This window comes from Ammospiza caudacuta, chromosome 9, assembly GCF_027887145.1.
Source record: "Ammospiza caudacuta isolate bAmmCau1 chromosome 9, bAmmCau1.pri, whole genome shotgun sequence".
Lineage (NCBI taxonomy): Eukaryota > Metazoa > Chordata > Aves > Passeriformes > Passerellidae > Ammospiza > Ammospiza caudacuta.
The window spans coordinates 24,425,525-24,443,157 of NC_080601.1; the positions used below are offsets into that span (position 1 = coordinate 24,425,525).

A 17,633-nucleotide genomic window follows, 5' to 3' on the forward strand; every position below is an offset into this window, starting at 1 on the left:
GCATCTTAATCTGGTGTCAACACCAAAAAAAGTATACTTCTGTATCATTCTTCAAGGACCCCATCAAAATGTTTTTATTGTTCTGATTTGCTATATTTCTAGGGTATTTTAATTCTAACAGCCAAAATGCTTACATATATTTTTTGTGAAAATATCTATTTTTCAATCATGTTTCAATAAGCACTTACCCAAATTAAGCCTACAAGTTTTATTACACAGCAGAACTCTTAGGTAATGGTCTATTACTTTAATGACAGAGGATATCATGGTTGCTGCTTTTGCTTTTCATTGTATCAGTCTCTCCACAGGTTATATGTTAAAATATTCCCCATACCGATTATTAATAAAACTGCCATTGATTTTATTCAGGTAATTGAAATATTTTTAGATAAAAGACCTAAGTTTAATTAATCTTCCAAATTAATTCACATGAAGGTACTCTTAAGCTCCCATTATGAAATCCTTACCCTGGGCATTTAATAATATTCTGCAATGATTTAAAATATTATCTTCCTATCTGATATATGAGAAGACTGCTGGTGAAGTCACATCTGTCAGTAGTTCTTTTCTGCCTCCAGTGCCTGAAATGAGTTGTGTACCATTGCCTACAAAGTTTAAAGTGACCTCAAAATAATACAGAAATATTGATTTACAATTTAAACTGTTATTTTGCTTCATTTGTTTCCTAGCTCCTTGACAGCTAAAGGTCAAACTGGGTCAATTAGGTAAAGCAAAAAATATCAGCACTGAACAATTTCTGCTTATCTCCCTGGATTTCTCAGTATGACCCATAGCTGCTCATCTCCAAAATACTCATGCAGCAGAACACAAAGTTATTATAAAACATCTGCTTTTCTGAATCAACTTAATTGGATTTGTTCTAATCTTGTTAATCTTGTGCAATCTCCAATATTCTGCCATGATTTGGTACATATCTGAACTTTCAGTCAAGTGTCCAAACTACCAACATCCTTATCAGGGATTTTCAGGCTGTATTTTTACCTAGGACCAGTTCAAACCACTGCTGCTTGCTTCATGTCTTTTCCAGATGCATTCCTGCCCAAACTGTCAACAAAGTTTAGGGATCATCTGGGTCATTACATGCCTTGAATTTCTGCCTTTCACACAGAGGTCCTGGAAGCATTTTGTTCTTTCTTATAGGAAGTGTCTGCCTGGATCTCAAACTTGCCATGATACCACCTGTGGAATCAATTTCCTATATAGGAAGATATTCCTATAATCATATCTTAAATAACCCTTATACTTCTAGCGAAACTGCCTCAATCAAGCTCTGAATTCTTTACTAATATATGCAGTGATAATTTCAAACAGTAAAAAAGCATTAATTGGAATCAACCTTCTGTTTGGATAATGTAAATTATGATCAAAAGTTTCAACCCACAACATTTAATAGGTTTGAAATTTTTTCGTACCTTTGCTATTAAAAGTGGACCCTGATTTGAAATTCTTTGTTTCTTCTCCACATTTTTGAGATTTTCACATAATCATATACCTCTCATCTCAAGCATTACTATTTATTTCATTATTTACTTGGCAGTGACTAGTGTCACAATGTAAAGAAACACGTGGAGGATTTTAAACAGATTCTTAAGCTTAATTTTTTTTTTTAATTAAAATCCCCCACAAAATAAAGTGGCTCTGTCAACCCTTTTTAGAAGACTGAGGTACTTAGCACAGAGCATAATAGAAAAACACAATTTTCAGGGGATCAAAATTCAGTCCTAAGAGACTGCACTTCCAGTGGCAAATCCATCTACACAACAAAAATTACATCTGAAAATAACTTTTGATCCTGACACCTGTCAGCATAGGTTTAGTTGAGAGCATGTTGGTTTCTCCAGCTGCAGCTCTCCTTTTTATGGGTTCTTAACTTTCTTCACAGTTTAATGTTCTCAGTAGGAGCACTTGTGGACTGTAATGGTCCCAGAGCAGCAATTACAGCTGTCGGGGCATAAGCACTGTTAAACACTCTACACAAGGATTTGCAGACTAGAAATAAAAAGACTTCCAAATTGTCATTATATTCTTTGTGGTAAATTAAGAAACTTCTCGAAAATTAAAGTATCTCTGCCACGGTGGAGTTTCTTGGTTCATAGAATTACATTAGTTTCTTTTTCTAGTTTAATATTCTAATAACTGTCCTGCTAGCTTCTCCAAACACTGAGAGGGAAGAGTGGGGAAGCTGGGAAAGATGCTGTGCTGCAGAGAATCCCACATGACCTTCCTTCTATGTGGCTTCAGGGATATCAGAGAACCACAATGTGTTGAGTTAGAATTGCTGCTTATCATTGAATTGATATAATGTTCCACGCTAAAGAAATGAGGCTGCCTTCATGGAAGCACTATTAACAAATTCAGCTAGATCCATTCACAAATGATAAGAAATTAGTCCCACATCATATGTATATTTTCATATATGACTATGACATTTACACACAGGCGTAATGACAGAAGATTAAACACCAGCAAAATCAAATATTATTATCATTGGCAAGAAATGATAAATGCAAGCTAGCAGCAGAATTGAAAACACCTTTTCAAGATCTCCTGTAAGGGAATACTCCTTGCCAAGAAAAATGTCACAAACCGGAATACAGTTCAAAACTTTAGTTTAATTATTGTAACAAAAATATTTATTTTAGTTTATTCTGCTTTATCATAGGAGACAAAAAATACACATTTGGATATTTTATCCTTCTACTGTGCCAGTTAATAAAACAGAAGGGTTTAACATGATATTTGTGTTGTAAATCCACATCCAGAAATATCTGGAATTACCCAATAAAATAACCACCTAAAAATGTTTGAATAAGCAGCTTTTGGAACATGACTGCACCTCTTTGTTCAAAACCAGCTATAGAAATCTTTAAATTGCTAAGTAGCACAGGCCAAAGTCTGTCCTTTAGTGCAATTACAGAAAGCCACAGAGAGTGGACATTTGGTGTAAAGACTAGGTATGCAAAGGCAAAATATGATACTGTAAGAACTGATTTCAAGTTACCTTCATTTTTAGTCCAAATCATATACTTAACATTTGATAGCCTCAGGGAAGCAGAGTCTTTCTGATGTTTCAGTGCCTTGTACAACCATGATTTAGCCTTAAGAACTATCACAAATTAGTGAGTAATAGCATGTAACAAGCATACTAATACATGCTATTGTAACATGTAACAAGCATCCTATTATATATTATTTCATTTTTTTATTATAATAATTATATTAATTAGGATATAATATAGATGGTCGTAAAGATGGGATTAACATTAAGAAATTCTGAAGATAATTTTAACAGTCATAACATGGCAAATCTTTTCTTATTTTCAACAATACATGTCTTTAATTTTAAAAATTTGACTTTAAAATAGTGCAGTTTTTAAAAGTAGGTTTGAAAGTATATCTTTAGTAAGTTAATTCTGATCAGCACCTAGATCAAAGCAGAGGCACAGCCACAGCTGCTTGAGTATTAGCATTTTTGGCTGGATAAGGATTATGCTCTATGGTCAATGCCCTTCTATCTTACAAAGTGTCATGTATAATGCAAATAAATGAGGAATTAAAATGTTGAATGATTTTCAACAGCTGTTTTAGGACTTAGAGTTTTATTCAAAAATATTTTGTCTTATTTTAACAGTCTTTATCACATAACTTAGCAAGTCAGAGTATTTTTCCAGTCTATAACAGCGAATGTGATGATGTACTTAAAGAACATTTTTTCTGAATAGATGTGCATATTGCACATTCCAGTGCATACTGCACCATCAGCATCAAGGTCACCTATTAAATGGCACAGTAAACGAGGTAGGCAGGAGATCAACCATCCTTATTAAAATATGCTATGGTAGACAATGGTTTTTATTTTACAGTCTGGCAAAAAAGAAGTAATGTAAGGTAAAAATCAGTCAAGCTACTTACAGCTTTTTAAAAAAAGTTAGCTAATTTGGAAACAATTTTAGACTATTTATTTTAGCTTATTACTATGCTTTAAAAATTACTTAAACAGTGCAAAATATAATTCAGTTGAAAAACATAATGAGGTGATTAACAGCATGTATTTTAATTTTGGTATAATGGAAATAGGAAGAACATGCTTTAATTTAAGTGACTTGGCAGTTATATAATAGCTCATGCACGTGGCATTACTGTACTAATTGGTCTAATAGTCCTTTTCATTGATATTAGAAGAAAGACAGGAGCTCTGAGAATAGGTCAGATCTATGCCTCTAGATCTAGGGGACTCCAAAAGGGGTCAAATAATCAGTGGGTAGACAAAAATAATAAAGCCAAAAGTCCCCAGTGGACAGGATTTAATTTGACTCCCTTCATAACTTCTATTTGATAGTTCAAGAAGCATTTCAGGTCAATTATATTAATAGAAACTGTTTGAGTGAAAAGATGTTAATGATTATCCAGAGCTAATTAGCATACTTATTTTCACTCCATCTTCTACAAAGAGAAAGGCAGAACATGCACACAGAATCAGACTCTCTTTTGACCAGTGATGGAAACTGGCAGAGGACAAAAGGATGTGTGCAACAACTTAGCAGCTTTTAGTGACAAGCCAATACTCTGTGATGAAACCCAAAAATAAACACTGAAATTTATAATTTATTAAATAATGTGTAACAGGAAAACTGAAGCAAAAATGGAACATTACAGTCACTGCCAAATTTTAGTTTTTGCTTCTTTTATATAAGCCTACTCTGCTTCATTCCTCTTGCACTTTTCACATCAGCAAATGCATCTGTAGATCTCTGTATCTCAAGCACACAGGCACAGAGACAGTAGAAGTCACAGAAAATCAAGAAATATTTAATAAGAAACAAAAATGAGATTACTTAACTAAAGAATATGGGATCTAGTATATTGGAACCTGCTAAAACTAATCAAATTATTCATTTTCAATTGATAGTTCTTCATAGGTCCATCATTTATGGTGGATGGTATAATGAAGAAACAGTTTGGCTATAAGTCACTCATATGCTCTGAAGCTTTTCTTCTTTTCTTGCTTTTTTATGTTTCTTTGCATGGTTAACTGTACAAGAAACTGTTTTTATGTGGTTCAAACCCATACCTGATCAAATCTGGATGCTTAGACTCAAAAATGTACAATTTGGAATCACAGCCAAACATAGCCATGAAAAATCTCTACCTCTGTACTCAGATTCAAGCGCACAATTGAGTTGCTTCAAATTGCACAACTCCTGGTGTTTTAATGAGGCTTGTTGCGAGCGTGAGATGTGTTCCCCTTGCCTGCAAGGCTGGCTATGCCCAGAGGGGGTGTGTGTTACCGTGTGATCAGGCAGCAGTCGTGGATGATGCTGTCCTCCACGAAGATGCCGCTCTCCTCGTCGGTCTCGATCAGGCGCCCTCCGTGGTACCACTGCACCTGGGTGCTGCTGTCCACGTAAGTCGCAGTGCACTGGAAGGGCAGGCGGTCCCCGTGGAAAACCACTTGTCTTTGTGATGGGATCAGCTCGAAGAGAGGAAGCTCCAGAGGCCCAGCTGCAGGGAAAACAAAACAAAAATAGGAAAACAAAGTCACAATTAATTCCTCTCTTATGAATATTGTAACATGAGCTGGTTGTATACCATTCTAGCTTCTTATATCTTCACGTGAAAATTTAGACATACTAGATATGACCCACTGCAGTCTGATCATGTTGTGAGTTCTAGAGATCACTTTTTTTTCACTGGTGTGAGCCCAGATAAACACAGGATTACCAGAATATCTACAGAAAATGAGTTTCATGAAACAGGTCAGAGTATGGTTGAAGTTGGAAGGGATCTTTAGAGATGCTCCAACCCAGCCTCCTTATCAAGGCAGGCTGCTTTATTATACAAGTGTACAGAATGAAAAAGTGAGTTTTCCAATTAGAGAAAAAATACAGCTATTAATATAGGTTCAGTTAACATTTACAAGACCACTTCACTGTCAGTAGAGGAAATGCCCACTTTGCTCCAGAATGAAACTTACTGTCTAGAGAGCGGAAGCTACTTCATTTGCCTGGGATTTGGATAATAATAAGACTAATAATAGTTAAACTTTCCTCTTAAGTTCAACTGTCCCCATGACTTTTCATTTCCCGTTCCTTCTGCCAATTCTACAAGTCATCTCTACTCTCTAGATAATTATTTAACATTAAATATTTATCTAAGTAGTTCTTTTTATCTATTTAAAGATGAATACTTTTTACCTTATTTTTTTAAATGAACTTTATCTCTCAAAGCTCTCTCGCAGAAACACCCCAATAATGAGAATACTACACATTCTAAGCAGGCTACTACAAAAGCCAGCTTTTGTAACCACAAATCCAAATGCCTAAACACAGTTTAAAAAAATGCAAATTAGGAAGATATGTACATTTTTGGCCCTGATGAAGGTCTGCTATTTCATAGATTTGAGAGTGATTGAAGGTTATTTTCCTCAGTCCTAAATTCTCATGAACATCATGCACAACAGCTCCTACAATAGAGCCTTTTCACCTCAGGCTCCAACACCAAATCAATTCTCTGAGCCTGGATTGCTTTCTAACCTCAATCTGCAATCTCACCTTAGACAAAAGACCTATAGAGTCTTGCACCTTGGTTATTATTCTACCTTGATGAGGAAAGAGAATTTTAAAGCTAGATCTTATCCCTTCTTCTTCTTCTGTTTTCATTTAAAGGCTTCTCATCATTAATATCAATCCATCCTACAGAGTTGTCAGCTGAAAGGTCACCCTTCCACCATTTGCACCACTAGTTACTACCTCAAACATCTATTTTTCTGACAAGTACCTTTTTTTTTTTCCATTTCACTGCTTGTCGTTTTATCTTCCTTAAACTTGCTCCTCAAAACCCGCCATTGCCCATAACAAATACAGATGCACTTAGCCATGCCTGTCCAGGTTGCAAGCCATAATCACTGGTTCTACAGCTGCTAAAATTTGTGGACAGCCAATAGTGTTCTTCCTCTTACTCAGCATTCCACCCTAACACACTTCTTTATGTCATTCAGGTGCTGTCTTTGGAACTCTTAAATTGTGAGAAGTTGTAGTTACAAACCCCGCTTTGGGCCTTTGTTACTATTTTGTTAAACATTACATTCATCACCTGTTTTGAGTAAACAGTGAGAGGGAGCAGTTCTATTTTTATGCAAAGAAGAATGCTGGCCAGCACAGCATGCAAAACTGGTACAAGTGAATACGTGCTACTTCTGTTTGGGAGAAGCACACAGAGGATTAAGGGACTAGCTGCTCTCTACTGAAATGCTTTAAGTCTGCTTTGACTATAAAGTGCAGCCTTCAGAAAGCACTCCTTACCTGTGTACACATCCTGAAATTTACCTTTTGATTGCACCTGTTACATGGAGACAATGATGTGATACTAAAAATTCCTTTAAATACACACAGTATTTTTATATGACTTTTGGCTTCTAATTAAGAGAAGAGAAGGTAAACTAGATTAATGCCTCATTCCTAATAGCTGCAGCCTTGGTCCCAGTCATTTATATTAAATGTCTTTAACTAGCAGATAGAAAGAATCTCTCTGTCTCCAAAAAGTTGTGATTTTTGTGTTGCAATATGAAGTCAATTATGGAATATAAGGAAATATATGGAATACAAATTTATCCATAAATTTATTAAATGACTACCAAAATGCAGTAAAATTAAGCGCACTGTGACAGTACAACAGCAATAGATACTACTCACAGAAACAAAGTATTTCTCATTGATACAGTAGCTTTTAACTGAGGATGTTGTATCTGGCTGAATGGTTTTGGTCTTGCAGTGAGTGACACATTGTGCTGTGAGGCTATGAAGAAGGAAGAGTGTGAACTAGAATATCAATATCTTTAAGTCAAGTTAAATAACCTGCTGAGCATATGGATGAAGTGTAGCACTATCACTCTGAATTTTTATCTCTGTCTTGAGTGTGGGTGTCCAAGGCTCCCCCATAAACCCTTCTGCTGTTCAGCCTTGGGGATCACCAAACCCAGAAATTCAGTGGGAATGAGGTGCTCTCTACAGGGTTTGTCAATTAGTGATCAGAAGTGAATGAAAACTTTACTTCAGCATGTCAAAAAATTATCAGTCCTATCAACAGTGTACTCATTTTATTTTTCTTTGCAAATCCTTTTAAGTGCCAATAAAGATGCAAAATGAATTAAATATATCCTTGGAATTAAACATACTATTATGCTAGGATATCCTCCTGACCAACTTTGAGAATGTACCTGTTTGGGTTGGCCAAATTGACAAATAACACTGAAAACTCATTTTCAAATTAAAAAGAATAAAATTTCTATGGATTATGACATTTGCAGACCATGGAAGGTAAACATAAGTACTCCTGGAAAACATCTGCTTTTAATCTCTGTGACATCAACACAAAAACATTAATACCAGAGCTAATCTTCAGTTGTTTTCCAGGGGTAGTAATGATTTAAATGTCTGAGGCTGGTTCTGCAACCATTATTCATGCAGATGTTCCAGTTGACTTTTGTGACACAGCTCACAGTTATGAGGATTAATCACACCAATAAGAGTTTCAGAATTATGACCAATACCCTTTATCCCAAATGGCTATAAAATTATTGTAGTTACATCAGCATCAGCTGGAAATACTTACTTTAAATACATAATCCAACAATCTTTCAAATTCAGAATAAAAATAAAAGTATCTATTAATGCTGTATGCACATTTTCATGTTTGACTTTGAGAATAAATGAAGAAGTAAGAAATTCTGAAAGTATTTGGAATTATTTTGGTATTGATTTGACAGCACTTTAAATATAACAGCTCTGGCAAGCATAGCCCTAGACAATTGATTTTTTTCTTTGATTATGTGGGTAAAAAAGACTAAATCAGGATTACTAAATATATATAATCTCTGATGCTCATATTTATGCGTGTGTGTGCGTGTATGGCAGACACAACAGCCTCATAAAATCAAAATGTTTACTATTGTGTGTTGAGAAGGGAGGGAGCAATTTACAGGGATCTCATTTAGTCTTTACACACTTGAAAAATATTCCAGGATGCTCCTTCCAAGACAATTCACTGTGCTGCCCTCGATCTCGGAGCCAGCACCCCTGTCTGCAAATGTGACTCCCCTCAGGCATCCAGATCAAGAGCTGATGGAGTGTTTCACAGTCTTTACCTGTCTTGTCTCTCCAGTCAGCACTAAACCATGATTGCAGCAGAGCACCACAGGAATCACTGATTGCAGCATGAATCTAAAGGTCTAACCCATCATTACAGTAATTACATCTTTTTCGTTATCTTTCACTTCTCAGCAGAAAAGGGTTTTGTTGACTGAAGGCCAGACTCTCTGTGCCATCTAGTCTTGTATTTCAGATTAGATCTAGACTAGAATACTGAGGACATACAGAGAAGGAATAAGGTTACACAAAAACCACTGAATTTATAGGATCACTTGTGTCTTTTTCAAATAGAGTACACCCCTGCATACTTTAATGCATGCAGTGTCCCAAAATGTTGAAAAAGAAAATAGAAATTATTTTTTAAAAATTAGCAAAAATAGAAAAATAGCAAGGTGCACTGAAGCTCTATGGGAATGCACCAATGCATATGCCCTTAGTATATTTATAGAAGAATTTGCTTCACACACATATACACATATATTATATTTCCTGGTTTTCCCTACAATTCAGTTCTTGAGATTTTAAAAGTATTCCAATTTTCTATCTAACTCTGGCCTTCTATTTTGTTTAACAAGTTGGAAAGGAGAAGAGTACGAAGGAAATACTGCTGTTTCTTCACATACATGGAACAAAAACGCTTGTAAAAAAGATGACAAAATGCATCTTTACCCATATTTTAGTTACATTTTAAAGTACCATATTACTATCTTTAGGTAATATTCACTTCCAATGAGTGACACTACTGTCTTCTGGGGGAATGACTAAAAGCAAACCTGTAAGTACAAAACCTGGCCCATGCAACAGGTCTGTCTAAACACTACAGAAAGTTGGCTAGTCATTAACTAACATGACCAGCACAAGATGGTGGAGAAACTGTCCTACCTCCAGCCAGCTTTGTTGCATTTCCTGCTGCATAACCTTTAATCTGGGCAGCTCAGCTCAACAGCAACTAAGTGCATAAACCTGTACTACACCAGAACCTTCTGCTCTTCAGTCTACCAGAAACAGTTTTCTGCTATTCTTTTTCTGTTCCTCATTAACTGGCTTTGTTTGCTATCAACAATTTTCACACAACCAGAAATAGGAAAATCCACAGGTTTCTCCAGGCTGCCCACACATCATTTCAGCACTACAGTGCTCATGTCTAAGGATATACCTTTGACTTCAGTTGATTGGTAGAAAATTCAGTTTTCTACAGTGTACCACAAGCTTCTGGGACAGAAAAAAAGCCAGAGGTTGGCATTTTGCTTCTTGTTAATCACTTGATTTATTGTATTGCCAATGGGCTTTTTATTTGAACTGAGTGTGCCTACAGAGTGCGGCACATCCTGCTGACAAAAGTGTGAGTTAGAGCTCTAATATTTGTATACAGTCTCAGTGGGAAAGAAATGTGCATGGAAAGCACAGTGGGGGAAAGCTGGAAGTGAGGACAAAGCAAAGGAACCAATCCAAGAAAAAGGACAGATGAAAATGAGGAAAAACAAATTGAAATACATTAGTAAAAAATTTGAATTGCTGACAGTGCAAATGATATCTGATATTTACCAAATGGAACTGGAGAAAAGAGCGTGATCTGAAGTGCTCCAAGAGCCAGCTCTGCCAAAAAGGGAGGTGCCAGCACACCAACGCCAATTTCTGTGTTGCAAAATTTGCTGGCAGTAAGGAAACGTTTGGTGTAGAAGGTCACAGACCACACCATGTGCCAAGGAAGTAAAAAATGAATACAGAACTGAGGCCAAGCTTCAGTTTTAATAAAAGCTGTGTCTGGCTCCAATTTCAACATAATATCAAGAAAATACAGATGCCAACATGTATTAAACAGCAGAATAAGGTAAGTCTCCAGGGCTTGGGACAAGAAAGCTTTGTAGCACATTCATTTACCACTCACTGCAGGAAAAGCAGAGCTTTTGTTCATGTAATAGCTTCTTATTTCCACCAGCTTCATAACGCTGGCATGGCAAGAGATATCCCACACCATTTTATCAATCCCTTTCCCTCTCATGCATGCTTTTCAAACAGGAATATCAAGCAGTGCTTTTGCTTTGGTTGGTTTGTTGTTTGTTTTTTTTTTTTCTTCCCAGCATCTTATAATTAAATTAGGGTGTTATGTTTCTTTTGTAATGCTAAGTGCTGCACAGAAATGGTAGCCACTAACCACAGAGCAAGATTTCTGACATGCATACTGTTTTACCTAAATCTACAAGATTTTTATTGCAATTTTACGCCTGCAAACTTCTGTAAAGCCATCAAAGGAGATCAGCAGAAGTAGTAAATGGGATTTATCATAACTCAGAAAGACAATGAACCCAGGCTGTCACAGTCCATGGCTTCTGGTGCTGCAGTTACCTGCGTCAGCTGACCTCATAGAGGTATTCCACAACACAAAACAGAAGCTAAAATTCAGTGCAAATATGCCAAGATGAGCTAAAATCATAGCTTTGAATGAGTCTTCAAAAGTCACTTGGATTATATAACTAATCTGATTTATTTACTTAAAATAATTTACAGCTAGATAGAAAATAAGAAAGGCTGAGCTGGGGAATGTACAATTCAAATCTAGTCACTTTTGGCAAATCCAAGTAATTCAGGTTTCATTCATCACTCAGCAGATGGATGACATTTCTAGCCATGACAAAGTTATTTAACCTGTCTTTATCTACTGGAGTTTCCTCCAGATTCCTAAGTCCCAGTAAAATTAATTATGCTTTTTGCACCAGTTCTAGGGACTGATGTATCTTGAGAAGGAGCACAAGAAAAAACCCTGTCTTATTTACTGATGATAGCAGTGATGTACTTAAAAGGAAATCAAGTGGCAGGGAAAAACAGAGGAAACAGGTTTCACTTATTTAATAACAGATTTCATTTATTTAATATAAATGGTAAATACCCTAACATTTTAATTTGTAAAATGTTAAAGTTACTTGAAAGATTTCCACAATATGAAGTTCAAGGTTTTGTTCCAGTTAAACAATTAAAAAATTGCATTGTCTTGCACTGGCACAGAAATCTAAAAGAATAGGCAAATGGTTTTCGCATCACTAATTTCTTTCCTATCAAATAAAACTGCTACAAATTTCCAATTTTTTATTTTCAAATTGTCCCAAAACTCTATTTCAGAAGCTGGGGGAGCATTTGATTATTTGCCATATGCTGAAATTGACATATTGACGGCTATGGTACTGGAAGATTCATCAACACAAATTTCCTCCTGGCACCAGCCAGAAACCCACTGTTAAAAAGCTGATTTTGATTACTCCAATTACCCTTATGGCAACTGAACTGGCTGACTCATGGCTGTGCATACTCATTACAGCTTGCAGTTAATAAAAATGGCCGAGCACCAGAAAGGTAAAGCACCCAGCTCTACAAAACCACAGAATCATAGAATGGTTTGGGCTGGAATGGACCTTTAAATGTCGCCTTTAAACTGCCCCCAGAATGAGCAGGGACATTTGCTCAGAGTCCCACCCAACCTGACCTTGAATGCTCCCAGGAGCAGTGCATCCACCTCATCCCTGGCTAGCCCATTGCCAGTGTCTCACCACCCTTATTGTAAAAAAATTCTTCCTCGTATTTAATGTAAATAGATCGTCTTTTAGTTTAAAACCATTATTCCTAATTCTGTTGCTACAGCCTCTACTAAAAAGTCTGTCCCCATTTTTCTTATAAACCCTCTCTAGGTACTGAAAGGATGCACTGAGGTTGTGGAGCCTTCACCTCTGCAGCTGAGCAACCACGACTCCCTCAGCCTTTCGTCACAGGAAAGATGTTCCATGTCCCCAGTCACCCTTGTGGCTCTCCTCTGGACCCACTCCAATAGGTCCAAGAGGTATAATCAAATACACTAATTAGCTTTATCTAACTGGGAAGTGCAGTGATAGCACTCATCTTTCCAAACTTTAAACCTTTTTTATTTTCAAATCATAACTGTACACTCAGATCACAGAAAGATGGTAGCAGGAAGGCCCCAAGAGTGTCAGTGATTGTCCCCAATTGCCCAGAGTCCAGAAGGTTGCATGAATTCTCATCTATGCCAGAACGTAAAAAAAGAATAGAAAAAAATTCTTCAAAGAAATGCTGAACAAACAACACTTCTGTTGAAGTATTCCATTTTTTCATTCCAAGCTCCTTTCAGCCCAGCTGACAGTGTCAGAAGCTCTCTACAGCCATTTTTATACAAACATTAAAGAAAGTGCAGTATGTTGACATGTGCTATAAAAATGTGAAACGCCACTATGGTATAGTCCACTTAAATGAAAGAGAAATTGTTAGGATGAAAGCTTTATAGGGAATTTTCCTATGATAACAATTAAGATTAATTACAGCAAACCCTAATAAGCACAGATATTGGACAATATTAACATAGGTTTATTTAAAAGCTTATATAATTTTACCTAGAAATCACCAGTATAAAATTTAACCCTAGTGTTTTAATGTTCATGTTACCATAATAAATAAAGAATATATCTTCAGAGAGACTCAATGGACTGTAGCCAAGGCTGTTTGTTTTAACTTTGTTTTTCTCATAAGCAACTGGCTTTTGAATATGGCCACCTAAGTGTTCAAGGGCAGGAGTTTGTAGATTAAAATGCCTCATTTCACTGCCATTCTCACTCCACCTTGGTTAAATTTTCCTTCAGTCATTTTGCATTGTCAAAGACAATGTAGAAAATAAGACATAAGTGTACATTAAAAACCTCTAATGCAGTATAGAAGAGTAAGCCATGGAAAAAAAACCAAACAACTGGGTACCTTTCCTATATCTAGATCAGCAAGATTTCAGGGATGAAAATTTCGGTTGAACTGAATATTCATGTGTAAACACAAATGCAAGAAAATATTTTGTAGTCAAATTTCATCCTCAAATGAACATTTTAATATTTCTGCTATTTCACATTTATAAGATTTAACTGTTACTAATTTTATGCCCCCAATCTTCCAGCAGTGTCCTACACCACCACTGAAGAAATCAGATAATAATGTTTAAGATTAAATTTAGGGCAAAATAGTCCTTTTCCTCTCATTTTGAGACTGATCATATTAGATGAGAAATCTAGAATTTGAAGACAAAAGTTCAAAACATTGTTCATTTCATACTACTAAATGATAGTATGGAAACCAGCTTTGATATACAAATGGCCTCTTAGCTCTGACATGAAATGAACTTAGCCCATGTATCTTTGAAAGACCAAAATATTCAGTTATTTTATCTGATTTATATGCATTCTGTTATCATGAGTACTTTCTTATTAAAGAAAATCTTGAGTTGCTAACATTGTAAAACGAAAGCAATTGGAAGAGGATTTAAATACTGCTAATTGTATCACTATCCATATCTTGCAAAACCTAATCCTATGAAAGGTTATTAGTGTGAATATTCCTATTTTAACATAATTAAACCTACTCATGTGATTAGGCACTCCCTGCAGAATTAGAGCTGAAGTCTTGATCCCGCACATTCTGGAAGACAATGATGCTCTGCATGAATGCAGCAAGCTACCTGTGGACTGCCAAGAAACTGCAGGACTGAAATCTAAATCTGGATAATTAATCCATCATTCTTGCTGCTTGAGGTTTTGAGTTTAGTCAGTTAGTACATCCTGAAACCCCCCCGCAGTTCAATATTTATACTGTGTTAATGCAGTAAGAATGACTTGTAAATTAATAAAGAAATTATTGAAACAATAATCTCAAACCTGTCCCTAAATTTAAGTAACAAATGTTACCAAAAATATGTTTTGTGTACGCTGAAAAAAATAAAGGAAGAAAAAATACTCCTTGGTAATTTTAAGATTGTGTTTTTTCTTGCAATATATTTTATGCAGAAAAGGAAGCTTTTAACAATAATCTGTGGGCAAATATAGATATTTATAATTTTAAGACTTGAATGGAAATGTAGATATTTAATTTTTGCACTACATGAAAAAAGGAATTTCAAATCTCACTTCTTTACCATATACCTAACACAAGATAGTTGGCAGTATTCTTAAAAACTGACACAAATCAAGGCTGATTGTATTCCGTTGACTTCAGCTTAAATTTAAATGTTGAAAAAGCTCTTTCAAAGAAAAAATTCCCCAGTACATAGTATTTTTTCCCTCTTCAGCATTTTAAAAGTAGGTATTTCTTTCAAAGTTCTTACTATCAGACAGTGGATACCAAGTTTCTCTGCTAGGAATGATGGGGAAACAATGTGCAATTACATCAGGTAAAATTACAAAGACATCTCAACAAATACAGCATGTAAAGCTGCTCCACCATTGCTGAGAAATCATTTAAAGCCACACTCTCTTAAGAATCTATGTCAAGGAAAAAGAAAGCTGCTTCAAAAAAATAAAAATACTTTATAGCAGCAGTGTAGAAAAGAAAATGTTCTATTTTTCCCAATGGTATTACTATAATTGATTTAAAATATCTTGAATATTTCAATATTTTTTTTGTATTCTAGGTAAGTTTGCAAAAAAAAAATCAATAAACTTATAAAAACAGACTAGGGAGTGGCACATAGCCTGGGAGAAATATATCCTAATGTTCTCCTGATATTTAAGCATAAGAAATGCAGATTAGAAAATGTGACAGTAGATAGCTGATGAAGAAAGTGCTTCATTTGCAAGAAATTTAATCTTAAAATGGAAAAGAAATCTCTAACAACACAAGTAGAATGAATGTATAAAGCATAAATTGTGGTTTTTTCTTTTTTTTTCCTTGCACAAGTTTTAACGTGAACAGGTATGGAGCATCAGAGCAAAAAGCACCTACATTTTAGCCTGACTCTGCTCCTTTGGGGGAACAGATACTCTGATTCTCACTGAAGTGAAGCAAACTACAAAGGACAAGGTGCTGGTTAAGTACAAACAATTCCCTAACAACTTTATCTCCTCCCTTCCAATAAATTATTCACATTTTCTATGAAACATTTAAAGGATTTTATTGCAGAATACAGAAGTCAGAAAAGGATTTACTTCTTTGACTTTTATTCCTCCCTTTGAAGTGTCCATCCTAAGTAGGGAGTCTATCATTCCCCAAAACCCACATTTCAATAATATTTTATGAGTCAGAACTTGCTAATTTAATTAATGAGTTAACAGTTGAAACTGAGGTAGTTTACAGAATTCAGAGACTGAGTAATAATTCAAACACTGTTGGACACTCACAAGCCACAACTATTATCTTCTTTTCTCACCTCTATATTCAATAGGATGGATTTTTATTCTGCTAACATTTTTCTCAGAGACAGCCCCCTAAGGCATGGCAGCAGCCTCACCATACAGAACCTACACAGACAAAACTCCAGCTCTCTTTTGGGTACTTGCTCCTTGCCACCCCTGGTGAAAGTCCAAATAGATTATGAAAGCTTTTAGTGAATTATGAACCAACCCAAAGAACTTCCCAAGTGTAAGTTTGATGTAAATACTTAGAGTTCTATGGATCACAGCCAACAGGTGCACCACCTGTGGACAGAACACATATTCTGGCATAATACATTCTTTCAAAATAATTTACTGGAATAACCCCTCTGTGAAACACCCTACAGCTGATTTTCATGAATGTGAAGCACACAGAGCAACAATTCAAATCAAGCCTCTGGGTACTGAAACTCTGGGTACTCCACCTCTGAAAAACAGGGTCCTGTGACTCAGGAAGCATTTATGGTAGATGGGATGGTACCTAAAACCACATGCTATCTCACCTATGTCAATACAAGAAAGGAAAATTACTCAGCTGAGATATTTGTCTAGTAATTTGCTGCTACCCTGTGCTTTCCAAGTTCTACTTCTACCATATTTTCCCCGAAACTGTCTCCTCAATGAATGTATCTAACATTTGTGCTTATACATGTTTCCTTTACCTTTGAAGTTTCTTTGCCGAGGATGGTATAAGGAGAAGATGTATTAATAGTAGCTTTGTTAATTGTCTCCATTTCCTAGTTGTAATTATTGCAACAGCATGGGTTTTTCAGAGATGTGCAGACTAGAGGTGAATAAATAACTCTGTATCTTAGAATTTCTTGTAACTCTTGTCCTACAGTCCTGTGTTGAATCAGCTCAACATGGAAAGAGATTTTCTCCCACTCAATTCAACACAGATAATAAGGAAGTGGGAAACAGAAACATTCAATGCAAAAGCATAATAAAGAGAGAAGAAATAGATTTGTTTCTTCCAAGGAAAAGAACTGTGCATAGCTTTATATCAACACAGAGAAAAAGGGCAAACAGTTTTTGGGGATTATCTTTAGCCATCATCTCATATGGGGTCAGATGAAAAGCCAGAGCAAGCTCTGCTAAAGTGGCCAGAGAGCCACCCAGGACTGCTTAAGATTGCTTTATGGGGCAAGGCTGCTTTATGGGGCTTTCTGGCAGAATGCCTCATAGCACAGCTCAGAAAGCAGCTACAGGACAGGTAAGGACAGCTACAGGACAGGTAAGGACAGCTACAGGAAAGGTGCCATGCAGCAGAATGAGCTTG

At 36.0% G+C, this 17,633-nt stretch overlaps 1 protein-coding gene across 1 annotated transcript in view; it reads right to left on the minus strand.

The window, feature by feature from the left end:
- Nucleotides 1–17,633, minus strand: part of LOC131561102 (adhesion G protein-coupled receptor A3-like) — a 252,571-nt gene that overhangs the window by 125,800 nt on the left and 109,138 nt on the right. Inside the window, exon 7 of the mRNA XM_058810235.1 lies at nt 5,310–5,523. Coding sequence (XP_058666218.1) covers nt 5,310–5,523 — 214 coding nt within the window. The remainder of the gene's footprint in view (nt 1–5,309; nt 5,524–17,633) is intronic.